At 29.5% G+C, this 12716-nt stretch overlaps 1 protein-coding gene across 10 annotated transcripts in view; it reads left to right on the top strand.

Annotated features, from left to right (window-relative positions):
- Positions 1-5087: 5087 nt before the first annotated feature.
- Positions 5088-12716, top strand: part of LOC129916359 (collagen alpha chain CG42342) — a 221264-nt gene continuing 213635 nt past the window's right edge. For 3 of the 10 annotated variants that reach the window (XM_055996245.1, XM_055996237.1, XM_055996236.1), the window contains exon 1: positions 5088-8531. In XM_055996245.1, the coding sequence (XP_055852220.1) occupies positions 7739-8531 (793 nt within the window). In that variant the 5' untranslated portion in view covers positions 5088-7738. The remainder of the gene's footprint in view (positions 8532-12716) is intronic. The other 7 variants (XM_055996242.1, XM_055996239.1, XM_055996235.1 and 4 more) reach the window with 3 other exon arrangements.

The following is a 12716-nucleotide window of genomic DNA, read 5'->3' as shown; positions in this document are numbered from 1 at the left end:
CCTCACTTTTGTATATTTTTTTTCCTTGAATTTCCAAGACAATCTTTTGGCCTCAATTAATTTATGAAATTTAAGAAAAATTTTTGAAAAAAATTTGTTTTTGTTCACAAAAATCTTCAATTAAATTTAAAAAATCAAAACTGCAACACCGGCAATTTTTAATCTATAGACTTTAAAGTTTTTTTAATTACCGACGTTTGAAAAAAAAGATCATCAAAATCTAAGCTGTTCGGCCGGGTTCCCTAATATTGCCAATTTTTGAGCTTTAGTTACTCCACTATTAGCTACTCGTATGATCCTCATACTTGTTAATTTTTGAAATATTAAAATTAATGCTTTGCTAACCACTAAATGTCTTTCAATAAACTGCCCACATAATAATAATAAAGTGAAAACAATTATTTATAATATTGTTCATTTCTAAAATTGATAATTGCCAACGTTGAGATAGTATATCATAAATTTTACTGATCATAATGCAAAAGAGCTTAATAAGGGCATATCTTTTTTGAAATCTTTTGATGAACTATCAACCTCTTCAAAAATAACACCCCTACAAACAGAGAAGTTAATATTTGTCACCAACTAAAACCTTCCCTTTAAAAATGTAAACGACATAATAAAAGTCATGTTCACCAAATTTAATCTTCAACGGGAATTATTACTATATCAATCTTACAATCTTCAAGTCAAAATATAGTTTCAAAAAGGGATGAGCATATAATTTCCATTCAAACATCCCCTTATTTTCTTATATCCTGGCTAAAATCATAAAAAATGCAACATATGGCGCATACCATCCGAAATAAAAAGACAAAAAAAAAAAAACAAGATTCTATAATAATCCAATAATCAAAAGTCTAGGAAAAAACCCAGGTCATGTGCGCAGTAGTTGCGCTTCTTCGACAACTTCGCAGCCATTTCTCAAAAGACCACAAATCTCATATCCTTTTTACATCTTTTATTTTTTCTCATATCCTCATATTCTCAACTTACTTCAAACAAACACACACATTATCGTAACCTACGTCTTTCTAGATGAAGATGATGGTAAAATAATGTCCGCCCCATGTTTTTACATTACTTTTACGCTGCTTGCAACCAATGCCAGCTAAAAGTCAAAAAGCCTGAACCAAAGCCAACGTCCATAATTGGCAATATTCAAATTTGATTTATTTCAAACGGAAATTAACTTTCATTTCGTTTGTACGCAAAACTTTTCTTCATTGGCTTTCTTATGTTTTTGTCAAAGAGCTTACAAAAAAACAAGTCTCTGTTCTGCTGCAACACCACCATTATCATGTCCTGCACAGATTCTCCCCTTTGACAGAGTCTCAGGATCAATTCTGATGTCTCCAAAAAACATATCCCCAAAAAAAAAACTCCTTCAAGAGCACCACCTTTTCTTCCGAAAATCATGCCAATCAATTGATCTGTTAACAAAAACACAATTTGCTCCTTACAGGATGTTCCGGAAATTATTACTTCCCCTCCATTATCCGATTTACCGATTTACAAGTCATTTCGTTCTCTTTCACTGTCGATTAGATCTCCCCACTCGCCCTGCTGCAAAATGGCAATCAGCCAGCGACAGTGACTGAGATCTGGGACAGTATGAGCTATATAAAGCCATTCCCAGCCAGCCAAGGCAGCTAGCACCAGTTGGCTGCTGTTGTCGGGGTGTTGAAAGGGTGTCACATTTTAAGGGTGGCATCGCAGTATGGCAGAATCCCAGACTATGCAAATAGTGTTGAGTAATTTATTATCACGCAACAAAGTTGTAAGAGCGCGTCGTCGTTGTGTTGTTTTTTGTATTTTTTTCTATGCACCAAGCACCCCCTCCCCACAAATTCTAACGCCACTTAAGCCACAGTTTTCGGATTTGAATACAATATGTGGGATGAAAAGCGTATTTTTTCTTCCTTTTTTGTATTTTCACTTCTTCGCTGCTTAAACTGTTTTTGTTAATCTTCATCTCCTTACTTCGACCCCCCGACTCGGAATGAAAATGCTTAACATTGAAAAATCCCCAAAGTCCAATGACTAATGCTGATGTGTACAGAACGTTGAGGGGGGTTTTGTGCGCCCAATATACGAGCAACACACAAAAAAAAAAAACAATCCAACAAGTGCGCACGCCCAAAACTTTCCCATTTGGGTTCGGTCGGTGTTACAATGTGTTTTTCCTCTTTTTTTTCCTCCTTACGTTTTATTGCAAACGCAATGTGACCAAAGAAAAAAAACACGATTCCATTTTTTCCACTAGATTTTGCAAATGCATATTCCCGAGAGGGCCAGTGTGGACATATTGACAAATAAATTAATCAAACTGCGTGTATTGGAAAAACTTGGTTTGGGCGTTACTCTCGTTATGTTGATGGGTTCTTTTCTGCACAACCACCCACTATTTCATAGTCACCATATCACTGCCACTACTACAGCTATTGCCGCCGCCGCCGGCTACCGGACCGTGGAATGTGGATAGAATTATATAGAGAGGCCATCGGCCAGAGCAGCCGAGACCCAGACGAGACCAGTCCAGGCCAGACAGACAAACCAACTACAATAAAAAGTGCTGTATTGGCAACAGTTTGACAGTTGGCATCGGTATGCAATAAAGAGAGAAGCTATATCGCACACTCAATCCAGTTTGATATTCCAGAAGATAGAAGGATATACAAGTTGAGTTTTATGATTCGATAAGGGTGCGCTGCATAACACTCGAAGCTAAAAGGCATTGAATGTGTTGAGTTGCCATGGCAGTAAAATAGTATTGTTTTGGTACAAAAGTTATATGAATTTGAAAATTTGTATCTAGCGCCCAACGTGGAATTTAAATTTTAATTTAAATTTTAATTTTAATTTTAATTTTAATTTTAATTTTAATTTTAATTTTAATTTTAATTTTAATTTTAATTTTAATTTTAATTTTAATTTTAATTTTAATTTTAATATTAATTTTAATTTTAATTTTAATTTTAATTTTAATTTTAATTTTAATTTTAATTTTAATTTTAATTTTAATTTTAATTTTAATTTTAATTTTAATTTTAATTTTAATTTTAATTTTAATTTTAATTTTAATTTTAATTTTAATTTTAATTTTAATTTTAATTTTAATTTTAATTTTAATTTTAATTTTAATTTTAATTTTAATTTTAATTTTAATTTTAATTTTAATTTTAATTTTAATTTTAATTTTAATTTTAATTTTAATTTTAATTTTAATTTTAATTTTAATTTTAATTTTAATTTTAATTTTAATTTTAATTTTAATTTTAATTTTAATTTTAATTTTAATTTTAATTTTAATTTTAATTTTAATTTTAATTTTAATTTTAATTTTAATTTTAATTTTAATTTTAATTTTAATTTTAATTTTAATTTTAATTTTAATTTTAATTTTAATTTTAATTTTAATTTTAATTTTAATTTTAATTTTAATTTTAATTTTAATTTTAATTTTAATTTTAATTTTAATTTTAATTTTAATTTTAATTTTAATTTTAATTTTAATTTTAATTTTAATTTTAATTTTAATTTTAATTTTAATTTTAATTTTAATTTTAATTTTAATTTTAATTTTAATTTTAATTTTAATTTTAATTTTAATTTTAATTTTAATTTTAATTTTAATTTTAATTTTAATTTTAATTTTAATTTTAATTTTAATTTTAATTTTAATTTTAATTTTAATTTTAATTTTAATTTTAATTTTAATTTTAATTTTAATTTTAATTTTAATTTTAATTTTAATTTTAATTTTAATTTTAATTTTAATTTTAATTTTAATTTTAATTTTAATTTTAATTTTAATTTTAATTTTAATTTTAATTTTAATTTTAATTTTAATTTTAATTTTAATTTTAATTTTAATTTTAATTTTAATTTTAATTTTAATTTTAATTTTAATTTTAATTTTAATTTTAATTTTAATTTTAATTTTAATTTTAATTTTAATTTTAATTTTAATTTTAATTTTAATTTTAATTTTAATTTTAATTTTAATTTTAATTTTAATTTTAATTTTAATTTTAATTTTAATTTTAATTTTAATTTTAATTTTAATTTTAATTTTAATTTTAATTTTAATTTTAATTTTAATTTTAATTTTAATTTTAATTTTAATTTTAATTTTAATTTTAATTTTAATTTTAATTTTAATTTTAATTTTAATTTAGAAAATTTTAAAAAAATCTGAAAAATTTGAAGAATTAGAAAATTTTGGAAACAAATTAATTATAAAATTAAATAAAAAAAAATTAAAAGAAAAAAAAAACTTAAAAAAATATAGAACACATGAGGAAAATTTTTAAAAAATTGAGACAACTTTATAAAAAGTTTAGAAAAATCTAGAAAAGGCTAGAAAAATTTAATAAAAAATTTAGATAAACTTAAAAAAAAAAACATTAACAAAATCAAGCAAAATTAAAAAAAAAGAGAAAGTTCAAAAAAAAAAATAAGAAAAATTTGGAAAAATCTAGGAAAAATTATAAAAACTAAGAAAAATTAATATTAAAAAAAAAATATAGAAAAATTAGAAAAAATGAGTAAAATTTGATAGCAAATTTTTAGAATCAGAAAAAAAAAAATAGAAAAAAACTAAAAAAATGAAACAAATTTTAGAAAAAAAAATAGTTACATTTAGAAAAATTGCAGAAAAATTGAGAAAATCTAGGAAAGTCTAGAAAAATCTAGAAAAATTTAGAAAAATCTAGACAAACTTATAAATTTAGAAAAAAATAGAAAAGTTTGAAATAAAATTAGAAAAATTAAGAAAAACTTAGAAAAAGAACATTTTAAAAAATTTTTTGAAAAGTTAAGAAAAATTTAGAAAAATATATAAAGAAAGGTAGAAAAAATTGGAATAAAATTAGAAAAGCTAAGAAAAATTTAAAAAAAATTGTGAATATTTTAGAAAATTTTTGAAAAGAGGAAAATTTAGAAAAATTAGGAAAAGTATGTATAGAAAAAATTTAATATAGAAAAAATTAGAAAAAAATTTAGAAAAAAATTAAGGAAAACTTAGAAAAATATAGAAGAAACTAGGAAAAATGTAGAAAAACCTTTTAAAATCTAGAAAAATAACTTTGCTTCTATAGGGCCTTAAAGAATCAATGATAGAATCTGCAAGGCTCTATAGAAGCAAAATCGTCTGGGATATCAAACTTGTTGAAGTAATCATTCCTTTTTTTACCAAATCTTTGCTCCCAAATTATTCTCTCTCTCGAAAACACTTAAATCACCCTCTTATCCAATACCACCAATATTTCCATCCTACCTACGCAAAAAGGAAATTCACCCACATTTGCATCCTCATTCCTCAAAACTCCCTTAAATCTCACAGAATTTTCCCATTTAAATCTGCTGTATCATGGTGAAAATCCTCTCAAACCTGCTGCTGGCTGTCATGCAATAATTTTTTTTTATTTCCACTCAACCTGTATCTTCCCTACATACACTCATCTTATATTATTTTACTCTTCCACTTGACCAAAATAAGTAATATCATCAAATTACTCAACATTTCCACACCACCCAAAACCCAACCAACGACGAACGATGACAAAAATCCCAAAAGATAAAAAAAATCCACACTCACTCACATTTGAGTGAAATACTATAAACATCCCCTTTGGCTCTATACTGGTTGAGCATGAGCAATGAGTGTGTGTACAAACTAAACACGAAAACAAAACCACAAAACAGACCCAAACCAAACCAACAACACAATATGAAGGAACATACAACACTAAAAGACCCAATTTGAGTGATGGCTCAAAGGAACCCGAAAAAAACCACTCAAAATTGAGACATGAAGCTGTGTGTGTATTGAGTAGGAAATTATAGAGGATGTTCTACTGGAAATGTTGGACAACCGACGAATTACGATGAAAATGAAATTCATAAAATTCAGTTGCTCGTTGACTTGCATTGTATTCTAACGTCTCTTCTCTAAAAGTTGGACGGGTTTTATTCCGCGCGAGTATTGAAATTGAGTTATAGAGGAAAAAAAAGTAAAAAATTCCTTTCAGAGTGCTTCAAACACACACATGACTATAAATTAATTCCAAATCCAATTTACCTCTTCATGTTTATTATATCTGCCCCTAGCTAGTATAATACCGTATATTAAGCATCATTCAGCCAGCATCCATGAGATATTTTTTTTTTGCTCTCAGTTGTGTAGTATTTTGAGTTGGATTTAAAAAAAAAAGGGTGATAGATACGTCCGTCATCTCTCGTCTCGTCTCGGTGGTCTTCTTCGTCGTCTCGCAATCATCATCATAGTCGAACCCGAACATCACCCATTTCATGTATTTTGTTCTGTTCTCTGTTCACCCAAAAAAAAAAAACCACCAACAACAATCACGACAACAAGAGAAAAAAGGGTGAAATAAAGTGGAGTATAGTAAAAATAAAAACTCAAACACGGAAATAATAAAATAATAGTATATAGTTGCTCCTCTGTGCTGAGCTTCAAGTCTCTTCTGTGTGTAAAAATTAAGTGGCAACCATTTCTTTTATTATAACAAAAAAAAAAAAAAAAATTGTACAAAAAAAAAAAATTGTACCTAGAGAACGCGCTCTAGAATGCCCCCGGGGCAGTTCATATAGATTCAGACACATTTGCTTGCTCTTTGGCACACAGAGTCAAGTCGTAGATAGTCGTAGTTGAAAATACAACACGAACGGAAAAAATAGCAAAAAAAATATAAGGCGGAACATTTCTGTGTTTATAAGGAAGAAGGAAGATTCTTTTCTTCTCTCTATCTTCCCATTGTGTCTACTTTTCTTTTTTGTTTTTGTTTTGGTTTTATTTTTATGAGATCTTAGCCTCTTTTAACCCCCTTTTCCCGTACAGAAAAAAAAAACCGAAAGAATGTTTTCAAGTGATTCTAAATGTTTCGTGTAAATAATAATGATAGTCCCTAAATGGTCACCCTGTGGAACGCCATATGAGTATAAACTATCAAGTGGATAGTAGTTGTTTGATAATAATAACATAAAATCTATTTTTCGGTACCGCCCTTATACACCTTCTCTCAAAGAAGAACCCCCTCATTTCTGACAACCCTCAAAACAAAAATACAAAAAAAAAAAAAAAAATTCCATTTCTCACCCATCTCTCATTCGGATGAGCTATAGCTCCGAACACGACAACGACCGACACGCTGAGATTTATACAAAGGAAGTGAAGAAGTATCTTTTTTTTTACTCTCCCCCCATCTCGCCAACCATCACCGTCTTCGTCTTCCATATCGTTTGTGTGTTGATTGTGTGGATGTCCCCATCATCATCATCCCCATCAGCGTGTTAAAATCCCAGGCAATGAGTTGAGTTAAGTTGATGAGTTAATCCAAATGAAAGCGAGTTAGAAAAGAAGACTTACACACAGTTAAAAAAAAAAAAAAAACACTCTCATCACAACACTGACTATGTGGCTCTGGTGTTCTATTTGTTAATCAAAATTAAGTGAAGTGACTAAGGGAACCCTAATTAGACCTGTTTTATTTATTTTTTTTTTTGTATTTTTTGTTTTATTTTTGTTCTTTCTACTCTTTTTCGCTGTGATTAACACGGAAAAAGCGAGTGACGACAAGAGTAGATAGAGAGTAAAGTTTCAAGATAAAAAACTATCTCAAAAAGTCCTTTTCCAAAAAGGACGAAGAAAGGACGAAAGAAAAACAGAAAAAGGAAAGTTGTTCAAAAGAAAAACAGAAAAAAAAAGAAAATCATGGAAAATTGTAAAATTAATGAAAAGTGCTCAACTGGACAACGACTTCAGCATCAGCAGGAATACCTTCAACAGGATAAAGAAAAGGACAAGGACGAAGAAGATCGTCTATGTATAGTTGATGCAATACAACAACAAAATAAACAACAAAATCAGAAAAATAATCAGAAAAATACTAACAACAACACAAGTAGAAGCAGCAAAAGCAGCGATAGCGATACCAAAAAAAACCTTATGTCCTCATCATCAGCTTCAGTAGCAGCAGCAGCAGCAGCAGTAAAACAAAGTTGTACCATACATCGCCCACTTCCACCACCTTCGGTGATGAGTTGTACCGGTGATGGTGGTGGTGGTGGTGGTGGTAATTCTGAAAAAAAGATAGTTGGTGTATCCACTCCAGTATCCTTGTTTAACTTTGTATTCTACGTGATGTGTATCGGTTCGTTGGGATTCTCTGTGTACTCGAACATCCGGCAAACTTACACAGAAGAACGGCTTAAACATCTACGACATCTCGACGATAGAATAACCCTTCTCGAGACAAAGCTAGACAACTTGCCCCAATTGATGGCATCACTGTCGTTATCATCATCAGCATCGTCGCCCTCAGCAGGATTGCAGAAATCGACAACATCATTGGACGACAATGTCGCGGATACAGTACGACGGCTATCGTTGCAATTCGATGGGATACACCGGCTGCGACGGGATGTGTCACAATTGCAATTAGTCAGACGACAGGAGCGGCAGACATCGATTCAGCAGCATATGTCGGAATGTCCATGTTCAGCAGGTGTGTATATTTCTCGTATATTTTTAGCAACACAAGAGTGTCAAATTGAACCGTGTTGTGTGTAGTCCGTGTTTTTCGTACTCAAACCTGAACCAGCCCCAGACCAAGCCAAACCATTCAGCCAGCCATCCTACGACTTCCCTGATGAGTGTGTGATGTGGTGTCTACTCGCAGTGCATCGCGCATTTTGACGTTTGTACTGCGATTTGCCAACCATAATAAATTACCTTATGTAGCGTGGCGTAGCGTGGTTTGGTGTGGAATGGAATAGCGTAGGAAGAAGGTGCAGGTTGACGAACGTATGTTGTATCACTTGTCCCACAGCCCAAGTTGTACTCTGGTAGGTACTATATCTATCCACATTTTTATAGGTAAGTAGGCAGGTTAAATTGGCTGGAAGCCCCCAGAGAGTTGTTCTGCTTCACAGTGCGAGGGCACATAGCACAGTGGTAGAGTGTAGCCAAATGATAGTGTGTGAGGTTATGTTTTTTTTTTGTTTTGTGTGTTTTTTGTTGGAGGCTTGGAGGATATTTCCATGGAAGGGTTTATGAGTTTTTTTGTTTTTTTTTTATTTATTTTTTTTTTTTTTTTTTTTTGCCACTCAATCGGTCATTCTGTGGGCACTTTTAAGGTGGTTAACCACTTTGTACTTTTAATCAATGATGGGGAAATTTGTGTTGTTTAAGCTTTGTGGCCATGTAGGGTACTTTCGTTTGGTCGTTTATACTTGTTGGGGAGGAGGTATGATTGAGAGGAACCTACCAATTTTTCAAAGTTTTTTTTTTTTTTTTTTTTTTTTTTTGAAGAAAAATTTTTCTTTTAGCTTTGTTGATGAATATCTATCATGGAAACGATGAAGGTTTTTTTTTTTTGGGTGATTTTGGGATTTTTTTTTGTTTTATGTTCGGAGGCTTTATATACGGTTTTTTTTTTTGCAATTTATTTTATTTTTGTACGAAAAAAAAGGATATAGATAGGATCGGAATTAGTTTTCTGGTTGATGATGATGATGGTTAAGGTTATATGATGGTTAGGTGATGGTTATGGTGAAGAGTTTTATACATTCATTTGAAATGAAAAAGCTGAGTAATTATGGGTTGGTTTTTTTTGTGCGTTTGTTTTTGTGTGTTTTCGTTTGTTTGTTTTTGTGATGAAAGGTCGTTTAGTACGTGATATATAAGCATCGGTAAGCATCATCCAAAATGTTAGGGTATAGAGAGAATGGGAAAGGAACCATTTTCAGTTTGTGTTTTTGAGTTGAGTTGAAGTATCTATCTATTTTATGAGGGGCTTAGAAAAAGTAAATAATGCGTGTAAATCCTATGATTTGGGGATTTTGCTTTAAAAAATATATAAATTTTTTTTGGGTGAAAGCTTGATAAGTAGGTGGCTTATGTACCTGGTGTTATTTTCATTACATTTATTAGTCAGGATCAACGTGATAAAATGTTATTTATTATTTTTAATTTCAGTAAATTTTAAAAATTTTGTATAGTGCTAATTAATTATTGTAAAAACTTCTGAGGCATGGATATTTGATATTGACTCTGAATTTTTCTACAAGAAAAACTCCTCAGTCGATTATTCTTACTTAATTGGATCACAATTTTTTTTTCGTTCTCAATTGTCTTTCTAATGTCCTTTTTTCATTAAAATAAAATAAACGGTGTTTTTGTTTTGTGAACGAATGCAAAGAAACGCCGTTATTAACTAAACGTTTTAATTTTTTTTTTCTAAATGGCGCCCAACGTGAAACTAAAAAATATTTTTTTTTCAATGACTTTCAATTTTAAAAGAAATCAGATAAATGGCGTTAAAATTGGATTACCAAAACATGCTGCGTCAAATTTAAAAAAAAAAAAATTAGATAATATTATGAATTTTAAAGGTTTCGAGAACAAAGAAAAGAGACACAATTTAAAAAGGCACGCAATCAATTAAGTTCTCATTTCAACAACAAAAAATTAGAAAACAAATATGTGCCTAAAAGAGGATACAAGCAAATTGAAGAAAATGAATCGTTTATTTCAGAAACAGCATAGGGTCAATGTGGGTAAATGTAAACAGGGGTAAATGAAAACATGGCTCATAACAAGCTTCAGTTAAATCTCTTTGATGCATACATAAGTACAAATCGCGGACGCATGTATCTTTTAACTTATACGTCAAGCTCATTGCTGTCAAGAGAGAATTCATTCCACGAGCGTATTTTCCGTGAAAGATAATTTTTTAAAGTGCCAAACAAGTTGTTAGTCTTTCAGAAAAATTAAATATTTTTGCAGATTCAATTAAGTCAGTATAATTTGCAAATACTTTTTTGGTTTTAATTTTGATGTAGATTCTATGTGATACAAGCAAATTTTAAAATACAGGACATTTATATCGATTTGCATGTGTTTACATTTACCCCAGAATATTTTTCATAATGGGTAAATGTAAACAACGTATTCTGGGGGTAAATATAAACATATATTTTTGCTGAAATTATTGGTTTTAATAAAAATAACGTATTTTAAGTCAATTACTATTGCTAAAGTGCCGCGGAGTCACATTTTAAAGTAGCCAACACCATCATTTTCAGTGGATGATGTTGCAAAATCGGTCTCTGACGTAAAAAAACAAAAAATTTGACGTTCGGAGCTGCTCAGGATGCATATTGGGCGCCTATATAAAGAATCAAAGGAAGAAAACAAAAACTTTTATTGGAATTTGAAAAAGTTTTTGTCAAATACCTTCTTGAACGTTTTTCAAGTTGTTATCCATATGATAAAGGGGAAATTCTAAATTTTAAACCACCGTTTACATTTACCCCGAATTTGTAAAAAAACACAAACATGGTGGGGTATTTGTAAACATGCCATATTTGACAGTAATGTAAACAATTTGGGAAATATTTGTTTATACAGGGTGTCCCAAAAGTAATGGATCAAACGAAGTATGCTAATAGGGGATCTTAAGGGCTCTCAGAATTTGGTAACTTGTTCATCCCAAATCCTTACGGTTTTCGATTTAATGCAATTCTTGTGAAATTTCGAAAAATCTCGACTTTGCAACAGTATTTTGCTTCCTGCTGCCATTATTGATTTTTGTTTTTTACAATTCTTTTACTAAAACATTGACAAATAATTAGGAACAATTAATTGATCAAAATATTTTTTATTCCATAAGCCATTTCAATGCAAATTAACTAACAGTTTCAAGTATTATAAAAAATCAATTTTTAACTTTTATTTGAGAGCAACACCGCAAAAAAAATTTCTATGGTGTGAGAATGGTTTAATATTTTAAAAAGTTGCCCTGTTATTGTAGTTTTCAAAAATGTATAAAAGTTTCCAAAGTTGCAGTTAGATCGCAAAATATTACAATTTGAATTCAACAAAACAGGGTTTTTCAGAGCAAAAAACAACCAAAACAAACACATTTTCTCGAACTGTTATTTGTTTAATTTTCTTTGAACAAAAGCCTCTATTTTTGTTTGTATTTTTGCTTTGAAAAACCCTGTTTTGTTGAATTCAAATTGTAATATTTTGCTATCTAACTGCAACTTTGGAAACTTTTATACATTTTTGAAAACTACAATAACTGGGCAACTTTTTAAAATAATAAACCATTCTCACACCATAGAAATTTTTTTTGCGGTGTTGCTTTCAAATAAAAGTTAAAAATTGATTTTTTATAAAACTTGAAACTGTTATTTAATTTGCATCGAAATGGCTTATGGAATAAAAAATATTTTGATCAATTAATTGTTCCTAATTATTTGTCAATGTTTTAGTAAAAGAATTGTAAAAAACAAAAATCAATAATGGCAGCAGGAAGCAAAATACTGTTGCAAAGTCGAGATTTTTCGAAATTTCACAAGAATTGCATTAAATCGAAAAAACCGTAAGGATTTGGGATGAACAAGTTACCAAATTCTGAGAGCCCTTAAGATCCCCTATTAGCATACTTCGTTTGATCCATTACTTTTGGGACACCCTGTATTTATAAAGAAGAAGTGACATCATTTCATATTTGCATTTGAAGATACCATTCAAGTTGTTCCGTGAAAACATATAAAAATCTAAAGTCGGAAGAAAAAAAAGACATGAAATTGTTTACATTTACCCACATTGACCCTAAGTCCATTTTTCCCAAAAAATTTTTTTTGGAGATTACTCATTTATGTTCATCTATTGGAAAAAA

Source organism: Episyrphus balteatus, chromosome 3 (assembly GCF_945859705.1).
Source record: "Episyrphus balteatus chromosome 3, idEpiBalt1.1, whole genome shotgun sequence".
NCBI classification, from domain to species: domain Eukaryota; kingdom Metazoa; phylum Arthropoda; class Insecta; order Diptera; family Syrphidae; genus Episyrphus; species Episyrphus balteatus.
The sequence above is the reverse complement of the archived record's forward strand: the minus strand, read 5'-3'. Positions and strand labels throughout refer to the sequence as shown.